The 22,006-nt window shown below is 37.0% G+C and overlaps 1 protein-coding gene across 1 annotated transcript in view; it reads right to left on the reverse strand.

The window, feature by feature from the left end:
• Nucleotides 1-4,292: 4,292 nt before the first annotated feature.
• The window catches only part of LOC149209687 (uncharacterized), an 88,405-nt gene continuing 70,691 nt past the window's right edge, over nucleotides 4,293-22,006 (reverse strand). The window contains exon 4 of the mRNA XM_089396467.1: nucleotides 4,293-4,803. Within this exon, the coding sequence (XP_089252593.1) occupies nucleotides 4,780-4,803 (24 nt within the window). The 3' untranslated portion in view covers nucleotides 4,293-4,779. The remainder of the gene's footprint in view (nucleotides 4,804-22,006) is intronic.

Genomic DNA, 22,006 nt, shown 5'->3' on the forward strand with positions numbered 1-22,006 from the left:
ATAACCATAGAGAATTAGAATTGAAATCACTACTAGAGAATTAGAATTGAAATCACTACTCAAAAATAATTTGGCTAATTGCAATTCTAGCATTAAAATCTCTTAACAAAAAGATATTACCTTCATTCCTTGAACTATAAATATCTTCTTATTTTAAAGTATTGTAGGAGCAAATTTTGTCTAAATTGTTTTTCTTATAAAAAAAATATAATTAATAGACGTTAACAAATTATCATATAAATCCTCCTCAAATTGAAGTATGAGATTTATTTCCAAATGCATTGATTGAGAAGGTCTATCTTATGCAACCGACATTAAGTACAAACATGATTTATATTCAAATCACTAATTGAGATGGCCTATTTTATAAAAGACAACGAAGAGAAATATTTTTTTATATATAGCATGTTATGCCACCAATCCCTTTGCAAAAAAAAAATCTTGTTTCGTACTAACGACAAGACGAATCATTTTATATTAAAGTACTTAGACTCGTCATGCTCCCATGCTTCAACTAGAAAATAATATAATAATCTTTGAGGTTTTTGAGAGTCTCATGTTTATGTAGATTTTCTTCCGGATCCATCGCATTCAATTTCTTCTTAGATCGACGTTTCGAACCAGCAACGGTGGTTCACCTTTAGAATGTGAAAGAATTATTGAAAGACGAGTCTTATTTGTCAAATATATAAAGATGTATGAGATGCTTAGCCGACAGATATTTAAATTATTTTTAATTGTTTTATTTAATTGTATTATTGTGATACTTCATTATCTTAATTTTATTAATACTAATTATTTCATGTTTTAATTCTATCTATTATATTTATTTTAATTATTTTAATTATATTTATTTTTAATTAATTATTTCTTTTAATTATTTTAATTTTATTAATTAAATTTAAAATACATATCCATGTTTATTTATTAATTAAAATTAAATATGTATATGTACATATACATATTTGTTAATTAATTAAAATTAAATATGTATATGTATTTTAGTTAATTTATTAATTAAAATTAAAATACATATATATGAGTATTTATTTTATTATATTTATTTATTTTATTATTTTAATTAACTATTAATTTTAATTGTTATGATCTTTTTGTTTATGTTTTAATTTTTTAATTTGTCTTAGGATGTGTTGCCTTGTTCTAAATGTGTTAATTAACCTTTTAGTTTTAAAATTAAAATACATATATATTTATTAATTAATTAAAATTAAATATGTATATGTATATGTATTTTAATTATTTATTAATTAAAATTAAAATACACATAGAGGTTATATTTATATTTAATTCATTATATTTATTTATTTTATTATTTTAATTAATTATTAATTTTAATTGTTATGGATTTTCCTCATTTTTGTTTTAATTTTTAATTTGTTTTAGGATGTGTTGTCCTATTCTAATTGTGTTGATTAACTCTTCAGTCATTTTGTTTGATTATTATGGTTAAGATATTTTCAATTGATGCTTATTGTTAAATTATATTTTAACATGGTCATAGCGTGTTAATTTAGTTAGAATGGATTACCGGGCAGTAGGGTCGTGGGAATCAATGAGAAGTTCTACATATGTTCCAATTTAAGATCCTATAAAGACTTGATAGATCTCTAAGCTCATGGTTTCACTTCACTGTCGAGACCCGAAAGAATACTTCCATCTAATGGGGAGTGATATTCCATCGAGCCTGCTTAGCTCAGAGGTTAGAGCATCGCACTTGTAATGCGGGATAGTATCGCAGGTACGAGGATTTACTTCACGGGCGAAGTCTCTGGTTCAAGTCCAAGATAGCCCAGCTAAGTCAGGGAAAATCGTAGGAAGAAAAAACTATTGTTATAGCTCACCACATGTATTCGATGCCTCCCTACCCATACCTAGCTATTGATTATGGTACCCAACTCTCTCTGTTCACACATCATATCTGGATTGGTGGGTTTATCATAGTTGGCGCTGCGATTTTTAGGTTAATTAGAGGAGGATTATAGTTGGGTAGGGGCAGATTTGGATGATAGGATTGGAATCCAGTTTTCACTTATGGTCCATCCATCGTCTCTATTGAAGTTATTAGGGTGTTTGCTAATTTCTATGGCTTCTCTGAATTTCCTCATGAAGTAGTGATCACTTTTAGCTAAGATTCGGGTATCCTCTATCCAAATTTGGTGCTTAGATTTTTCAGAATGTTCAGCTAGCGCTGAGGATTTGGATCGATTGTGTTTAATGTCCGCTGACTGTTCCTGAATTCTTGTGCTAAAGGATCTCCAAGTCTCACCTACATAGGGTTTGCCGCCTGAGCAAGGAATTAAGTAGACACCTTTATAGCATTTAGGATCAATTTTGTCTTTTGACTAGACTAAGGCAGTTGCAAATAGTGTTTAAGGATTTGAAAGTGGTTAGAATTCCATTATTTTTCAGGATGCGGCAAATTTTGTCTGTAGTCCCTAGTATGTAAGGGAGGTTGACTTTTCCATTTATATTATCAAAGTTTTTATTTTTGTTCGGACGAGTGTTAGCCTTATTTATGGCTTTGATCGCTTGATGTTTCTTGTATCCGTTTTTTAGAAAAACTTCAGTGAGGTGTTCTATGTCTTTTTCTAGGTGTTCCTTGTCAGAGATTCTAACGGCTCTGGTTGCTAATGTGTTGAGAACTCCTAGTTTTTGGGTAAGGTGATGATGTGAGGACGCATATAAATATTGTTCAGTGTGAGTCTTTTTTCTATATACCTAGTGGGATATAAAGGCATCATCATTCCTAGTGATGAGGATATCAAGGAAGGGGAGGCTTTTGTTGATCTCAACTTCCATAGTGAATTCTATGGAAGGGGATAAACTATGTAGGTGTTGTTTGAAGGTTTCTAGAGTTTCCCTTCCATGAGGCCATATGATGAATGTGTCATCCACATATCTTTTCCCAGTTTAGGGTTTTAGGGGTGCAGTCATAAGGACCTTGTTTTCAAAGTCCTCCATAAATAAATTGGCAATAATAGGGGACAGGGGCGACCCCATGGCAACTCCACACGTCTGTTCATAAATATCTTCCATGAAGCTAAAAAAGGTTTACCTAAGGCAAATTTCTATGAGCTTAGATGTGTCTGGATCTGTTAGTTTGCAGATGACCGCCATGGCATCATTGATGGGGATATTGGTATATAGAGAGGTGACATCAAAACTAACCAAAATGTCATTTTGATCAAGTTTGATGTTCTTGATTTCTTCAATGAATTGGGTTGAGTCTTTGACAAAAGAGTCTGTGTTTCCTACTAGCGGTTTTAGTTTCTTGGCTAGGTGTTTTGCTAGATGGTATGTAGGTCCATTAATCGTGTTTACTATTGGTCTGAGAGGGATGTCTTCTTTATGAATCTTGGGGGCTCCATAGATTCTCGGTGTGTATGGATTGTTGACTATGAGATTTTTGTTGTCTTGTATCTTACTAGTTTTTATTAGGTTGCATACTTTTTTGGAGATCTTGTTTAATGGGTTTTTGTTGAGTTTTCTGTAGCAGCCATTGTTATTTAGATGATCTAGCATTTTTGTTTTATAGTCACTTTTGTTCATGATGATGGTGGCTCCTCCTTTGTCTGCTTTCAACACTACAATATCAGGGTTGGAGTTCAAGGTTTTGAGAGCTAGATATTCTTGTTCACTGACATTGCTTTTGGGGGGTTTTGCTTTCCTAAGAGTGATGGAACAGTCTTGCCTGATTTGTTCTTTTATGTTTTCAGGAAGGTTCATTATGCCATATTCAATATTGCACAGAATGTCTTCAACAGGGATCTTGCATGGTGTGATGGAGAAATTTAATCCTTTTCTTAATAAGTTTAGGATGTGTTCATTTAGTTGAAGGTTGGATAAATTTATGACCAAATTATCTTTTTTTGACATAGGTTCACTATTATTGTTTTGTTTTTGGTGCTTGTGTTGCTGTTTTCACAGGTTGGGACAGCGCAGGTTGGACTGGAGGCGTGGTTTGGAGCGTGCCTAACAGCGGTTGGGATTGCGTGGGCTGGGGTATGGTCAAGTTCTTGTGGGGGGTGTTGTGTTGCGTTTTTTGGGGCTGCGTGGTAATATGGACGTTGCTGTATTGTGAGGGGGCTAGGCTCCTAGTCTCCCTGTCTGAAAAGCATGGCTCCTAACTCTCAAACACAATTTGCTACCATTGATAAACATTTGAAATTTTACAATGATTGAATCCACTACAAATAGGGTCATGTTTACACATCTGTCTCGTCATTTTCAAAACGGTATCAAACGCTCACAAGCTATGAAAATTGTAAGCATAAAAAAAGAACCATCAGAGAAAATAATTTAAGAAATGCTGTCAAATACACAACTTGTGCAGAAAACAAAATTAACTAAGACATGATCTTTTACCAATATCAATCACACGATTGCTCAATGAAACAATCAGACGATATTGTTTCATACAAGTAACTATTTTTCCCGTCTAGATTTTGAGTTTCTCCAGATAAATGGTGACTCAAACGGAACATTATCTCAATTTTTATTCAGGGGGCGAAGCTTAACCATAAAATGCAGAGGCACTTGCAAAATATATGCAGGACTGTCACCAAGGCAACAAAATTTGAAAAGGATTCTTCAACAAGTAGTGTCAAAAACAACAATTACAAGAAGTCCAGCCGCTACAGAATGTGACGATCCTAAGAGATAATATCTATTTATTAGCTACAACACTTTGTGACTCTTATTTCCCACATTCTTAACTGCGTGCCTCTCTTTTCACGGGCAAAAGATAAACGCCAAAAACTAATGAGATCCTTCTTGAACTTTCTGCAGGAGATTTTGCACAAAAGCATTTAGCTCCACTGATAGTATGTTCAACAATCTCAAAGAATACAGATTGTAAATGACACAAATCATCCAAAGAAAATGATATTCAGTACGATTACATTCAAAATTACATTAAATGTACAATTTCTATTTCGTAGATTCTCGAAATTGGAACGCCAGCGAACATAGCTGAAGGCCAAAACATTAACTCTTTGACTGAGACAAAAAACTTAAGTATATACTAGAGGTATAATGTTGGTTAAATGAACGGTAGCTGTGATCACGGAAAAGAAAACACGGTTGCCTCAAACATGATGTAGAAAAAATATTACTTCACTGATCAATTTCACTACGATAACATCCCTCGATACAGTTTCAATATTATTATTATATTTGATTCGAGTATGAGAAGTCCATTCAACAAGAAAACAGGGTACTACTTTCTGACCCGCAGTTATATACATACTACAAACATTATGCAAAATAAATAATACAAATCAATTGATGCAAAATATTTACTTTACAGATCAATTTAACTAAGATAACATCCCTCGATACAAATTGAATATTTGATTATAAGTTCATTCAATAGGAAAACAGGATACTCTTTCTGGTCTGCAATTATATACATACTCTAAACATGACGCAAAATAAATAATACTTTACACGCAACGATTTGACTAAAATAGCAGTCCCTAGATACAGCTTAAATATGAAGCAAGACAAGGTCATTGAATGACAAAACAGAATCGAAGGCTATCATCAAAAAGCAGGGCTCCGGATGCGTGTTTCACTTGATCATAGTCATAGTGATTCATCCAACTGACTAGGCATTCTTTTTGTAAATGTCTCTGATTAAAGAGAGAAACATGTAGCTCCATCCTATTTAAGAATCCAGAAAATCCAATTCAGTTATTTTTGGAATGACTTTTAATAATTCTAACTTGTGATCTATGCGTGCATCTGATTAGAGATGTCAAATACGTTTAAGGTTACACATTTGACACCAGTGCCCTTCAGCAACTTCCCAACCAGTATCACCACACAATCACATCCAGCTGGCAATGTTATAACAGCTAGTCAAATCCCATTAAAGACTCCATGCACAAAGTTTTCTTCATCTAGAGAAACTTTTCATAGCCTCTCTTTGAGTTCAAGTGTTTGAATGATCAAAAGTCTCTTTGTGGAGACAACCTCCTCTTACTATATATCAAATGCAGTGTAGTTTGACTCAACTAAATCATGCAAATCTTACCAAGTCTTGGCTCGGACAGGTACCTTTGAAACTCACCACTCACCAGAGTTGCTAACACTCACCATGTACTTGCAATCAAACTCAGCAATACTTTGTACATATTGTGAATGGTGTTGTCATTGATGCCAACATCACTCTTTTTAGAGTGACTTTTATTAATTCTAAACTTGTGATCTACGTGTGCATCTGATTAGTGATGTCAAATACATGTAAAGTTGGACATTTCACACCAGTGTCCTTCAGCAACTTCCCAACCAGTATCACCACGCAAAATCACATCCAGCTAGCAATCTTATAACAGCTTGTCAATTCTCATGAAACATTATTCCATGTACTAAGTTTTCTTCATCTAGAGAAACTTCTCATGGCCTCTCTTTTGAGTCAAGTGAAAGAGTTTGAATGACATGGAGGAAGCCTCCTCTTACAATATATCAAATGCAGTTTAGTTTGACTCAACTAAAACGTTCAAATCCTACCAAGTCTTGGCTGGGACAAGTACTTTTGAAACTCACCACTCGCCAGAGTTGCTAACACTCGCCAAAAACTTGCCATCAAACTCAGCCATATTTTTTATGCACATAGTGTTGAATAGTGTTGTCATTAATGCCAACATCAGTCTTTTTGGAGTGACTTTTATTAATTCTAACTTTTGATCTACACATGCATCTTATTAGAGATGTCAAACACATGTATGGTTGGACAGTTGACACCAGTGTCCTTCAGCAACTTCCCAACCAGTATCACCACACAAAATCACATCCAGCTAGCAATCTTATTACAGCTTGTCAAATTTCATTGAAGATCCCACGTACTAAGTTTTATTCATCTAGAGAAACTTTTCACAGCCTCTCTTTTGAGTCAAGTGAAAGAGTTTGAATAATACGAAGCCTCTTCGTGGAGGCAACCTCCTCTTACAATATATCAAATGCAGTGTCGTTTAACCCAACTAAAACATGCAAATCTTACCAAGTCTTGGCTGGGACAAGTACTCACCTTTGAAACTCACCACTCACCAGAGTTGCTAACACTCACCACAAACTTGCCATCAAACTCAGCGATATTTTTTATGCACATAGTGTTGACTGGTGTTGTCATTGATGCCAACATCAGTGTTTTTGAAGTGACTTTTATTAATTCTAACTTGTGATCTACGCATGCATCTGATTAGAGATATCAAATACATGTATTTTGATATTGAGCAGAGGTGGATCCAGTCTAAAAATATATGAAACGTGGTCAATTGCAGTTAATTAAATGTCAAAGCCTTCAAAGCAAGTGGTGACTTGTCGAGTAGAGTGGCAGGGTGGTGCAAGGAGGAGAGTGTAGTTTCCTTCAGGTTGGAGCCTGAGAACACTCTAGGGTGGCATGGTGAGAAAGGTTTTAACACTGGTGAGAAAAGTTAGGCTTGGAGCATCCTTTTCGTTTGAGCTTAAAAAACCAAGGTGTTGGAGCTGGAAAAACCAGGGAGTTAGAACATCCTTTCAGTTGGTGTTGATAAACAAAGGGTTGGAGCCTCCTTCCGGTGGTTGTTGGAGACTCTTATGTTCAAAAAATGCAATGTGGCAGCTATTAATTTCAATTATTTTCTTTAACCTTTATACTTTCTAGCGAACTTTATTATTCTTCTTGTGTTTCTTTATTAGATCTTCATCAAACAAATATCAAGAGCAAAATAACAACGGACACAAAAGTTAGGCTCCAGGCCAGGGCAAAACCCCTCCAAGGGGAAACCCAGAAACTCTTCTCTTCTTATAGAATCTGCTTCAAATGGGACAACAAAAACCATAACCCTAGAACAAGTCCTCCAAGTACCAAGTCAGCCCTTCAGATTATCACAGCTCAATCCTGCATCAACCACCTTCTATCTACAACTTCGACCATGCAATTTCATCCTACAATCTGTCCTGCAACTTTGGCCTTATAGTCGTTGCAAAAACCCTAATCCAACTTCTTCAAGAGTCCTTCCTTGAGTAAGAAAATCCCTCCCAAGGTGAACGAGGTCAAGACAAAAATTCTCTCTTGTGGCGACTTAATATTGCAACTTACTCTCCTGCAATTCGACCCTGCAGCTTCAACCTTCTATGTAGCTACAGAAACCATAGAGCCCAAAAACAAGTATTTCTTTTTCTTCATAGATTTCTCTTGCCTTCTAGACCTTCAATCCTCCTTCCTTGCTTCTTCTTGCCTTAGATCGAACCTTTTCTTGGAAGAACACACTTGTTGGTGAGTGAGTCCCACATGAGGTTGAATTTGTTCCTTTATACACCCTTTCCAAGGGGTTGAATTCCCTCCTTTAGGTTGACTTGAAGTTGCCAACGCCAACTTGTACTTTGGAGGTTTCCAGGACTTTCTACACTCAAAACAATACTTTTACAAGATATATTTTTCCTGTAAGGTTCTTATAAACATGATGTTGACTCTCTTAACCCATGACAATATATCCTATGACCTAACAAACCCTAGAAGCATGAAGAACATGCTTTTACATGGAAGACCATCAATAAAGAGCATGAAACTCATGCTTTAAAATAATAACTTTTTCTTTTCTTCTTTTGTTTGTTACATAAGATACATATTGAAATGAGTACAACAATTATGAAGACCAAAACTCGTTACATTTCCGATTTCTTGGAAGTTGGAGCTTCATGATGATGTAATCTTTGAAAACATATATTAAAAATCATTTAGTAGTTTTTCTTTTGAAAGAGTTTCCACCTAAAAATCTCTAGTGTACTATTTATGATGTTATGCAATGTTGAAAGGTGTTGTTAATTGTTTAATGTTTACATCATATGATTAAAACTGTTAAAAAGTGCCCAATACTGATATTAGAGTTGGTTCCTTCAATTGCAACCTAACAATTGAAAGGCATATATCTCAGGAGAATAGAGATGGGAAAGCCAAGCACACATCCAAACGATTAAAGAAAGTTCCTGGCATTGCAATAGTTTCAAAACCTATTACAGTGAATGAAGAAAATCAGGTTGGTCCAACTCCTTTTTTCGATGAAGCATACTATGAATTTTGGAAATACAAAATGAAATACTACTTGGGAGCTCTTGGATATGATGTATGCCCTTCAATTATTTGTGGAGACACATCTACCGATGAATCAATAAGGTGCAATTCAAAAGCCATGAATGTCATTCTAAGTGGTTTGTCAGAGTTTGTGCAAGCCAAAGTGGATCAATGCTCATTAGACAAGAAGCTTTGGGAGAAGCTTCAAAATCTCTATTTAGGATGCACGTCAAGATGAAGATAATGATTATCGTAGTTCAAATAAAGCAGATAATCAAATCCAAGAACCTAACAACAATGAAGAAGAAGCAGAAAAGGAAATGGAGAGAGAATTAATCAATGCCTTCAATGATCTGAAAAAACAAAGAAGAAAAATCATTTACTCGAAGAAGTTGCTTTCCTAAGACTTCAGGTGGAAAAAGCAGAAAAGAAATAAAAAATCTTGGCAAGCCAAATAAAAAAATCTATTCAGAAGTATGAGGGGGAAGTTATTCAAAATCAAAAGGAACTTGATGCAGCTCTAGATGAAATAAGCAGGCTCAAGGAAAGGCAAAAGAAGCAATTGCAAGATGTCAAAAAGAAGGATCATGTCATTAATGAAAAGCAACAAGAAGTGGCTTGCTTAAGTATTAATCTACAAGAGCAGGAAGGAGAGAAGGCATTTTGACAAGTCATCTCAAGGAAAGATCTTAGAACTTGAGCATGCTTGAAGTAGATTTCAATCAACATGAAAGAAAACTTGAAGAAGAGATCATCTCCCTGAAGAACCAACCTAATGAAAGCAAGTGAAGCTCCCTCCAATGAATGTTGTTTTTCCACAATAATGGTGTCTAGGATAGAATCTTAAATCGCTGACACTACCAAACCAAGTATCACAACATATTACAACAAAATATAAACAGCAGTAAATCACACGCGCACAAATATAGACAAATTTTCAACCCAACTTTGTTATATTAGTCAAACTGAATAATACAACAATCTAGGGCCTCCCATCCCAGGGATAATGGCCCTCATACATCCACTAATACAAAGATACAAAATTGGGGCTTGATGTCAGTCCATCAACAACCTATCCACCCTCATCAAGATACTCTGACCATCTGGCTGATGTAGCTTGCAATCACAGCTCCTCTCAAATGTACCCTATACCTGCTCTAGATGAAACAAACAGGCTCAAGGAAAGGAAAAAGAAGCAATTGCAAAATGTTGAAAAGAAGGATCGTGTCATTAATGAAAAGCAACAAGAAGTGGCTTGCTTAAGTATTAATCTACAAGAGCAGGAAGGAGAGAAGGCATTTTGACAAGTCATCTCAAGGAAAGATCTTAGAACTTAAGCATGCTTGAAGCAAATTTCAATCAACATGAAAGAAAACTTGAAGAAGAGATCATCTCCCTGAAGAACCAACCTAATGAAAGCAAGTGAATCTCTGTGCAATCAATGTTCTTTTTCCACAATACTGGTGTCTAGGATAGAATCTTAAATCACTGACACTACCAAACCAAGTATCACAACAGAATATAAACAGCAGTAAATCACACGTGCACAAATATAGACAAATTTTCAACCCACCTTTGTTATATTAGTCAAACTGAATAATACAACAATCTAGGACCTCCCATCCCAGGGATTATGCCCCTCATACATCCACTGATACAAAGATACAAAATTGGGGATTGATGCCAGTCCATCAACAACCTATCCACCCTCAACAAGATACTCTGACCATCTGGCTGACGTAGCTTGCAATCACAACTCCTTTCGGACGTACCCTATACCTCCCTGGTCCTTTACCTCCCAATCTATAGCACTGGCCTCTATCAATGCTCCAAGTCCATCTGGCCACTGAACCTCGGCTATCCAATTTGCTCACTAGTTGTGCTTTATTCGATCAAGGGCACAACACATCAAAACTCTTGTTGAGTTGCTTACAACTCTGTTTGTGAACAACTCTCATCTGCCCAATGCTGCTCCTCAGCTACTCAGGGATTTTAGCGCACTATAGACTTCCTGCGCTGCTCCAATGTGTTAAAAAATGTGTAACTAGGTTCGGTGTTTATAAATATGAAATGTACTTTTGATTCTTGAATTTTGTAGAATGAAAGAAAAATTATTATTGTTATTTTTGGAGCAAGGGTTTCATAGCCAAAGTCTTTTATTTTAGAGGTCAAGCACCCATTGAGTGCTTTTAGGGTTTGTCCTAGGTCAAGAAGTCAAAAGAGTCATTGTTATAAGTAGAAGACCCCATCAGGCACATTGTAACTTGTAAAGAAAACTATTTCTATATTAAGAAGTGTCAAAATACCCTTCAAGACCAAGTCGGCATGGCAGTTGAGAAGTCATCCTATTTTGAGGAGCCATGTCCACCTTGGGAGGCCTATATAAAGGAGGGAACTTGACCTCCTTTGGACTCACTCATCACTCACTCATTCAAGCAAAGGAGAAGACCAAGAAAGGCTAGCGAAGAAGGAAGAGGACGAAGAAAGATTGTTTCTGGGCTAATTCTCTCTCACACATGCGAAGGAGGAAAGTAAGGGTTTGTTTCTTTAAGGTCGAAATTCTCTATCTGTTGTAAGACAATCAAAGTTGTTGGAAGGACCTAATAGGTCACCTACTAGCCATAGACAAGGAAGCAAGGCAAGCGAAGTTTCTAAGAGGCTTTGGAAGGCTAATTTTCCTCACACGTGTGGATGCAATTGCAGTTGCAAGGGGGCGAAAATTTCAGACCTGCAGTAGAGGTCAAAATTCTGAAGTCGGGGGGTCGAAGTTGTGCTGTTGTTAGAGATTTCACTGGGTTTGACTTGGATAAAGGATGCACATCGTTAGGAGAGGTTGGACTTGGTCTGGGAGGGTATTGGTCTTGGTCTAAAGTTCTTAAACTTTGTCAATTGAAGAATCTATAAAAAGAGGAGATTTACGGGTTTTCCTCTCAAGTGGAGAGGTTTTGGCCTTGCCTTGCAGCATATATTTTGTGTTCTTGTGTACTATTGTTCTTGTTTTGGTAGTTGTTTGATGATAGATGAACAAAATAATAAGTAAAGAGGCTAATAAGTAAAAAATCAAAGTAAAAATACATCACAAGCAGTTATCATAGAAAGAGAAATCATCCTAACTACTACCCTATAGATTTCTCAACAAGATGTCCATCTTTCACAATGAACACGGGGCTAGGAGGATTGCCCATCTTCTATTGTAGATGTCCTCCACACGCAAGTCTAGGGCTACTCAAAACTCCTCCTAGCTTATCAATCCCTTGATCTCTTCTTCTGCCACTCTAGCAACCACCTTAGTCCATCAAGATGGTGCACACCGGGCTCCAACTTGAGCACTATCACGCTAGCCTCCAACAAACCATAAATGCCCAATACAACACCAACAAACACGTCCTTCAGATCTGCTCAACATCATCCAACTAGAGCTCCGCAGATCTTCCCTTTGCTCTGCAATAGAGGAGCTATTGTGCAAATCTAGGCACCCAACACCATTGTAGCATTTGCCCACTGGTTAGGGCTTCTAACAGTCCTCCAAATTTGTCCTATTTAGGACCTACATGCACCTAGCAAACAAACAACTCAAATATACCAATACATACCTTGGGTTGATGTGTCACTGCTGCAACTTATATGATCTGGTTAGGGTTTGACATAAGTCCATGTCAGCCTTTCTAAACATCAACGCAGACCTCCCTATAGTTGTGGTCGCCTTTCTTTAATCTCATCCTTTAATGCGTTGCCATCCCAAAGTCAATGTTTTAAAACACTGACTCCGACTTGGTATCAACTCGACCGATTTGATTTCAATGACTCAATTGTTGTAAAAATTACATTAAATATTTATTATTTATGATAAAACATAATTTTAAAGATTTTCATTCATGTTTCCAAACACAAAGCATTAGAATATAGGGAGAAGACAACATATGATCAAAGTAGGCTCATGAATATATCCATTATATCAAAATGGCACCCAGTGCATTGTCCAATACATACATGATATAGAGATCAAAACAAAAACACATAACCAAGGAGGGACCATGCGGTCAATGCAGTCAATGTGGTTGGTGTATCTCCAGTTGATCACTCTCCTTAGGGACCATGTGATCAATCCAGTCAATCAATCCATCTCTAACCTCCCTAGTGAAGCTTCTACCTCCAGAGCTTTATAATGATACCTTGGGTTCAGAAAAAACCCAATTGCATGTATAGGGTGATGGAGTTGATTGTTCCATCTTTGATCAATGATTTCCCAAATGGGCCCATAGTTAGCCACTCTATCCTTGTATGTTGCCTTTATTTGCTCCTTTGCTTGATCCATAGCCTCATAAATGAAGCCCATAGACAATCTTTCCCCATCAACCAACCACAACACCTTAACAAACTGGCCAAGGGTCCAGCTCAAAATGGCTCGATCGATTCAGTAACAAACTAACCACCGAATCGGTTTTTTTACCAAGCCGGCCTGACCAGGGCTCCGGCTCGGCCGACTCAGCCGAATCCGATTTGGTCCCGCCGAATTTTAAAACACAGACTCCAATGCACTCTTCCAGGCACAAATTATAGGCCTTACGGCCCTCCTATACAGCCCTAACTGAGCTTGGGTTAGTCTAATTACTCCACATAGGGACGATGGCTCATAGAAGAGGAAGATGCCACATTAAACATTCACAAAACAACCTTGAAATGTCACCAACTCATGCAGGTTGCTCTATTTCAAATTCGGACCTCAAAGAGAAAATTTACCCACAAACAATCGTCAAACCAATTTGTCCTATCCTTCTGTAGCTCGTTGCCTCAAATTAGTATATTTCTTATGTTTGAATGTACTTGGGATGTAGAGAAATGCCTCTCATCTCTCCCATATTTATACCAAATCATGTTATGTAAACAAACATAACTTGTGGCACTCTAACACATCAAACTGACCTCCTTTCGGTGCCACATTAACCCATAACTACAATAAAAAAATTCCTATCTCAAGTTCTAGACCTCAGATTTGAGTGATTTTTGATGTTCCCGGTTGCTCTCGAGATCCTCTATCACCTGAAATCATCACATGTCCAAAACTCCTCATGGATTCACACTCACAAGCTTGGGTGCAAGGCCCACACCTTGGGTTTCAAGCCCACAAAGTGATTTTATGGCGTTCTAGCCTCCAACCTCCAATCCTCGACCTCTAGGGCTTGGAGTACCTCCCAAGCTACAAATCTCAACAATGAAGGCACAAGTTCCAAGCCCCCTCAGAGCAAGGCTGAAGAGAACCTGAAAGCAAAATCCTTCAAAGGCCAAATCAAAGTGAAAGACAGAAGAAGATTGAAAGTGTTGTTGGTCCAAGAAGAAAATCTGAAGTAATCAAGGAACAACAAAAGATTGATCCTCCTCCAAGAAAGAATGTCTTCAGAAGATCATGAAGACAAGACATCTCATCTAGGTACACTCATATATTTTTTGGGTATTGTTTTTCATGTACTGAAATTGAGCATTAAGGCTAGGGATTGCAAAGATTATGCCAAGGATGACTATCAAGGATATTATCAAAATCCTAGAAGCAAGTTTGCAAGAACACAAAATAGATATCCAAATGGCTTCATCAATAGAATATATGCCAATGTTTTGTATATTCTACCAATCTCAAAACCTTTACTATAGGTTCACTAATTGAGCACACTTCTTATACTCCTTGCGAAAAGGTGTCCGTGTACACCAATTTTGCAATGGCTCTCCCATCCTATCTTCTCTTATATCTACAATCACGCCACTCGACAAAAACAAACAGTGGCTTCAACTCAAACTAACATTGAAGCAAAGATTGAATAGTAATGAAATCGGTGGAAAAACGTGTGCTAATTGAGCACACTTCTTATACTCCTTGCGAAAAGGTGTCCGTGTACACCAATTTTGCAGTGGCTCTCCCATCCTATCTTCTCTTATATCTACAATCACGCCACTCGACAAAAATAAACAGTGGCTTCAACTCAAACTAACATTGAAGCAAAGATTGAATAGTAATGAAATCGGTGGAAAAACGTGTGATTGCAAGACGTTGCAACTCCATGTTTCTGGTGCATCTCCTCATGAGGCTAAGAACAAAAGCATGGTTATATATGAACTTGGGGATGCTCCTAGCCATATCAATCACCTCCTTGATGAAGGAGAGTTTCCCCATATCCTCAAGCATCAAATTGATACAATGTGTTGCGCATGGAGTCCAAAAAAATGAGCGGTGCATGTCCAGAAGCATTCTGCCAATGGCCACATAATTAGCCACATTATCTATTATGACTTGCACCACATTATGTAGACCAATCTCTTAGACAAACCCATCTAACTTACATATCAATGTTGCATCTATTATGTGTTAATGCATCCACTGATTTAATAAACATGGTAACTTTAGGACAATATACCAAGGAATTTAGAAGGGTCCTACCCTTCCTATCAATCCATCCATTAGACATCACTGTGCATCCAGAGACCTCCCATCACTGTTACAACTCCGCCAATCTAAATTTGATGTCCTTTTCTACCTACAGGATTGGCCCCCGCAACTACTCATGTAGCACTTTTGTACTTTGGGCCCACAACAGTGATAGCATCACACATTGTTTGCCAAAATGGATTGTTTTTGGTGATGTTGAGAGTTAAGTCACTCAAGTAAAGACAACTCCCCATAACTTTGTCTATTCTTGCTTCTTTTTTTAATTACTAACTTTATAGAAGGTTGTGCTCCATGTCCAATTCGTGGAACAAAAAATGATGACCTCCCAATAACATCAGTAGATGCAATTGTGGAGCCCCTCCCACTACCCTCAGGCTCAGTCTCAGAAGGAAATAGCCCAAAAGATCTATCTGCACATTCATTTAAATAGATGTTAATAATTATTAGCATAATCCACAAAACATGTAGTCTATCTATGACAAAATTTGGATGTTTTTGAGGTTTGTTTAAGGCATGTTCTGTGACCAATCTCGGCCTAGTTTGTGGCTACTACTAAGGCCAATCTGAAGTTATTTCGGCCCTTTCTGAGATCGAATTTCCATTGATCCATGTCCAACTCGAAGTCTACAACTCGATGAAACTAAGTCCAAGTCATAGATATTGTCGTTTTGAATTTGGTGGCGCAAACAACGCTCAAATCCGAGTCCATATGACCAACTTATCATCGTCAAAAGTTCGCAAAGTTACACAGGAAATGGAAACCATCAAGCATATATGTCAACTGAATAGCCAATTAACCAATGACACATGACACTCCATCATTAGCTCCTTGCCCTACAGAAAAGACCAACAAAAAAATATTAAAAAAATCCAAAAAACAAAATTCATATAAAACAAACTTCATTAGAAAAGAAATATTAAAAAAAAGGTTTATTATATAACCATATGCCATGGTTATTAAAAATGGTTGAACAAAAGGGCAAAAATATGGGAACGAATCCATATTTATAAATGCTTATTATTTAACCAAAACAAAACCCACGAAATAAATGGTGGTGGTCAAAACTTATTATATCATATGGTTGATTCTAGCCATATTAACTGGCAACATAACAGCGTGGGGGTTTCATTAACATAATAACCATATATAATATGGTTGATCGCCATAAACCAAAAAGAAACCAACACCAAAGTTGGTACGCATGTGGGAGTCGTGGGGTTTGACCCCAGGCGAGCTCCGAAACAGCAAACCCAATTGCCAACAACCTAATGGGCCAACTTTGGAATCATCACTCAATGAAATTTATATAAAGTGGGATTTTCATTCGCCCAATGGACAGTTGAGGAGAGCAAAGGAACCACGAGCACCGACCACAGTTCATTGGAACCTTGACCTGGCAGTGGAACCTTGATTTGGAATCTTGGAGGAATATTTAGATTCCCTTGGAGTTGATTTTTGACAGTGGCAGAATCATTCCTAGTTTATACTCAAATTAACCGGAATTTCACAAGGAGTCTGATGGCGTGATCGATTTTTTGGTCTGAGGAGTAGATTTTTCGAGAGCAAAATGTTGAAGTTGGAACCTTGACACAGGGATCTGCAAGGAATCTGAAAGATTCCTTGGAGTGGGCCCGAAAATGACAATTTCAGAACTAGGCCAACTTTATACTCATTTTTCTCAATTTTTCGCAAGGAACGTGATAGTGTGATTGATTTCTTTGTTTGAGTACCCAAATTTCAATCAGCTCACATAAGAGAATCTTTGAGGAATCTTTGAGATTCTCGAGGAGAGCCCAAATTTGACCGAGTCAGAAAGAGGTCAAGTTTACAGTCAAATTTCACGATTTTTCGCTAGGAATTCAACCATGTTGTCCATTTCCTCAGTGGAGTTGTGAATTTTGAGATCGTCCCCAAAAATGGAGATATAAGACACATTGATCCCATGTCTTCTTTTGATTTTTGTTAAGATGATTTGATTTTGAGATCCTTGTTTGCCACTTTGTTTGAGGATCCTTGTATGCCACTTCATGTGAGAGTTTAATATTTTTATGAGAGAGCGTCTAATGGAGAGACATGTCGCTCTAGTTAAGGGAGTTTTTCCTTGTATTGACAAAGAATACATCATGTACTCATCATCATCTTGCAGCAATTAATGAAGAGGCCTCCCTACTATTGACACCAGGCTCAGAGATGTAACCCACACTAGGTGAACTCCATTATCACGTTGTGTGTGTTCTTTGATTTGATGGCTTCCTTTATGTTTCCTCTCCTTTGAAATATGCACATGTGGTTTTTCATACTCTTTCACATGCAATTTTGCTAACATCACAGAAGTAAAGGATCTTGGTTAATTCTAGTAGCTGAGAGATCCGGATCATTGACCCCCTTCTAAGGAATTATTTCAGGCTATCTGAGGCATATTTAAAGCTTAGATTGGCCCCTTTTTAGAGGCAGTTCGAGCTACCTAAGGAATATACTCAGTCATGTCTGAGGTTGTATTAAGACTATGTAGGGCTAAGTTTGAGATAGTTTCAAGGTCTGATTGAAGGCATAACTTCGGCCACCTGAGGTATGATTTCAAACCTCTGTTTGAAGACTAAAAAGCAAACTTGTTTCTTTGGCCAACTCAAGGCCTAACCTAAGGCCTATTTGAAAGGCAAAATTGATGGGACATTAATGGCATACAGAGAAAACAATAAGACTAGTAAGCAATTATCTGTGAAAACAAATGTGGATCTGATCTTATACAATATGCACTATTCTTAGTGCCTAGTTTTACATTTTTCTCGAAGTATATTCCAAAAGGTGGCAGGCCTACTCTATTAATTGGCTGTTTAATATAGTAAGAAATTTAACTTCTTCTTGTCAATAATCCTGTGGGCCTTATGGCTAGAAATGTCTATCATTTGTGAGAAATTGATCAGAATATGGCCCTCATCAAGGAAGTGTATTTCCAAGTATATTGTGAAGGCATTGATGTTTGCGAGAATGTATTATTGAACAGTCAGAGATTGTTTTATCTTGGGTTTATGTCTAGATGAATAAAAGTGGTGTTGATATGAGAGGAATCACAAAATATGCTCTTGATGTCATTGTTGAGTATTTGCTAATTTGACCACATATTTGTTGCACTTGTAAGTTGTAATGATCTGGGGTTCACAAAGAAGTTGTTAATAATGAGACCGACTACAAGAAGGCTCTCACAAGGATCTTGCAAACAAATGTTTATGTTGTTGCTTAAGGTTTGGTTGAAAAGTCCTTATCATAGCAAAATTGATAAAACTAGGGTTTGGAGCTTCTTTTGAGTAAAGGGCTAAGTACTGCTGCGAATTATTGAAATTTGTGGACAATAGGGTTTGTTATCTTGTTTTAAATGACACTTAAACATTGATCACCAATGATTCTTGCTACTATTGCTATGATTTGAAGAGACTTTGTTCTGCAGATGGAGATCAAGGCTAGACACTATTGAAGAGATGTTTACTATTGAAGTTGCCATGGTTAACTAAGTTGATTTGGTAACCAGAAAGTCTTGCTTATAGGATCTATCTCTATGCTGCTAGGGTTTGACATTAGATATACATAATGAGCAATAGCAAATTTGTCTGTTGAGCAGGAAGTGTTGAGTGCTATTGGGTTTTGATCCTTTTCGTGAGCAGAGAAAGCTGTTATTGTTCCTGATGACCTTGTTCTAGTTAGCAGATTGGTTTGATGTCGTTTATATTGATATTGAGCAAAGTGTATCCAGTCTTAAATATATGATATGTGGTCAATTGTGGTGAATTGAAGATCAGAGCCTTCAAGGCAAGTGGTGGCTTGCTAAGTAGGGTGGCAGGGTGGTGCTAGGGCAAGTTGGAGTTTGCAAGGGGTTGCAACATCCTTTCATTTGGAGCTGAAAAAATCAAGGTGATGGAGCATCTTTCAATTGGAGCTTATAAAAGCAGGGTGTTAGCGCATCCTTTTAGTTTGGAGCTAATAAACCAGGGGGTTGGAGCCTCCTTCCAGACATTGCTGGAGAATCTTGGAAGTTGGCGCTTACTGTTGATGTATTCTTTAAGACATATATTAGAAAGCATTCAATGGTTTCTCTTTCGGAGGGGCTTCCACCTAAAAATATCGTGTATTGTTTATGATGTGATGCATTGTTGAATAGTATTGTTAATTGTTTAATGTTTGCATGATATGATTAAAATTGTTAAGTGTCCAATACTAATTCACCCCCCTCTCAGTATTGGTGAATATTCCAACAGAAAGTTTGCTATATTTTAAGGTCATTTTGTATTTGCAAAGACTTGCCAAGTCAACAGCGAAGTCTTTGCCTCAAATAAATAACATGAATGTATATGAGACAAATGGCTTCAATATTGATGAATATTCAAATACAAAGTTTGTTATATCTTAAGGTATTTTTGTATTTGCAAAGTCTTGCCAAGTCAACAACTAAGTCTTTGCCTCAAATAGATATCCTCAATGTATATATATGAGACCAATGGATTGAACGCATTAAAGCGAGCAAAACAACAATTTATGTAATAATAATGAGTTATAGTTAAAGGCTTAACATATCCATCCCCTTCAAACAAGCATTGCCTTCATTATTGATTAAATGTAGATACTTCTATATGAAGATCTCATCTTCCCTAGCCAGTTCCACCATTAGTAGGTTCTTCCACTCTTAGGTACTTACTAATTGCTCTAGTCAATAGATTTTGAATACATGTTTCAATGATGGTTTCAATGTCTAGTATGAATTTTCCTCTTCGTCAAGCTATGGCAAAATACTCTAAGCTAGGATCTGTCACTAATTGTCTCTTTAAAGAAAAAGCATGGAAGATTGAATGTGCACATGAAGGAAGTAACTCCAATCTATAAGCCATAATTCCCATCCTCTACAACACCTTGTAGAGACCATAACACTTAGCTGCTAGTTTATTGTCTTATTTTTGTTGCTTAAACATACTGAACACCATTTTATCCAATTGCAACATCGAAAAGTACCCAATCCCCCACTTCAAAATACTTTTCACCAGTGTTTTAAAAAATAGTCGAGCCGAATCCGACTCGGCCGAGCCAATGCCTGGCTGGGTCAGCTTGGTGGCTGAAATGGAACGATTGGTTGGGTTTGTTACCAAGCCGACTGAGCCAGTCATCGACTCGACCGGCGCAGTAACAACCCGACCGGCTTGGTAACAACCTGGCTGGCTCGGCGCTTTGAAAAAAATCTTGAAGCACATTTGCCAAAAGTTGTTCCGCCTCCTACATATCAACGGTTGGGTTGTTGTTTATTGCATATTTATGACCCTAAAGTAATCTATCACTGTAAGAAAGTTTTGAAAATTAAAAGGTCGAAGTATGGTTATCCTAGCGGCATGAATTAGAAAACTGAAACAATGCATTGAGCCATACAATGTTTTTAATAAAGCAAAGGTTCTGGCAATGGACTAATAGATACATATTTACCTCTGATTGTTCTGGAGCTTTACTAGAATTAAATCAATGGTTTTGAGACTTCATTAGGGGCAAATTTCTTGAAATCATCTCCAACAGTCTAGGTAGAAGCATGAGATAGGTCGTCCTATAGCAAAGGCACAAATTTGAAGACATTTGTTGATCAGTTCATTGGCTTATCATTTGGGAAGCTATGATTGGTTGCAAAGAATTGGTATTATTGTTGTTGTAGTCTAGTGATTGTCCTTGGGCTAAGGCAGAAAAGAATCCTGGCATTGGTGGCTAAGTATGAACTTTGTATTGGACAGTGGACTAGGTGCCATTTTGATATAATGGATATATTCATGAGCCTACTTCGATCATAGGTTGTCTTCTCTCTATATTCTAAAGCTTTGTGTTTGGAAACATGAATAAAAATCTTTAAAATTATGTTTTTTTATAAAAAAATCAACATTTAATGTATTTTTTACAACGACCGAGTCATTAATCAAACCAGCCAAGTCGATATAGAGTCGGGGTTGGAGTCGGTGTTGGAGCCAACCCTTGGTTGTTTCCGAACCAGAGTCGGAGTTTTAAAACATTGCTTTTCACTACAACGTTCTTTTGCACGTCTTTGCCACTCAACAATTGGAGAACCTCTCATCACTACTAGTTGTGATTACCATAGCTTGAACATTAAGCTTCCCTCTCAAGAGTGTTGTGATGGATGGAGGATGATACCCATAGAGTGTCGTAAACACAGACATTTGGATGAAGGATGGAAGTCTTATATCACCTTTCGACCAAAACAATTATTTATTAAATGCGAAGCAATGGAGATAACCTTCCCAACATTTATCTCCTATCACAATTTTTCCATCATATTAGGAAGGAGAGGGTAAGAGGAACTGTGAGCCAATCAAATACCCATACAAGAAAACAAGTCTTCCCAAAATTTATTAATGAAAATTGAATCTCTTTCACTTGTAATAATGTTGGGGTTCCTACATAGCTTAAGAATTGTTTACATTTGTGTTGTTGGACACGTGGCCCCCCACCTCCACAT

Source organism: Pinus tabuliformis, chromosome 1_2 (assembly GCF_031772625.1).
Source record: "Pinus tabuliformis cultivar Carrire ecotype Pingquan chromosome 1_2, CPIR1, whole genome shotgun sequence".
Classification (NCBI taxonomy): domain Eukaryota; kingdom Viridiplantae; phylum Streptophyta; class Pinopsida; order Pinales; family Pinaceae; genus Pinus; species Pinus tabuliformis.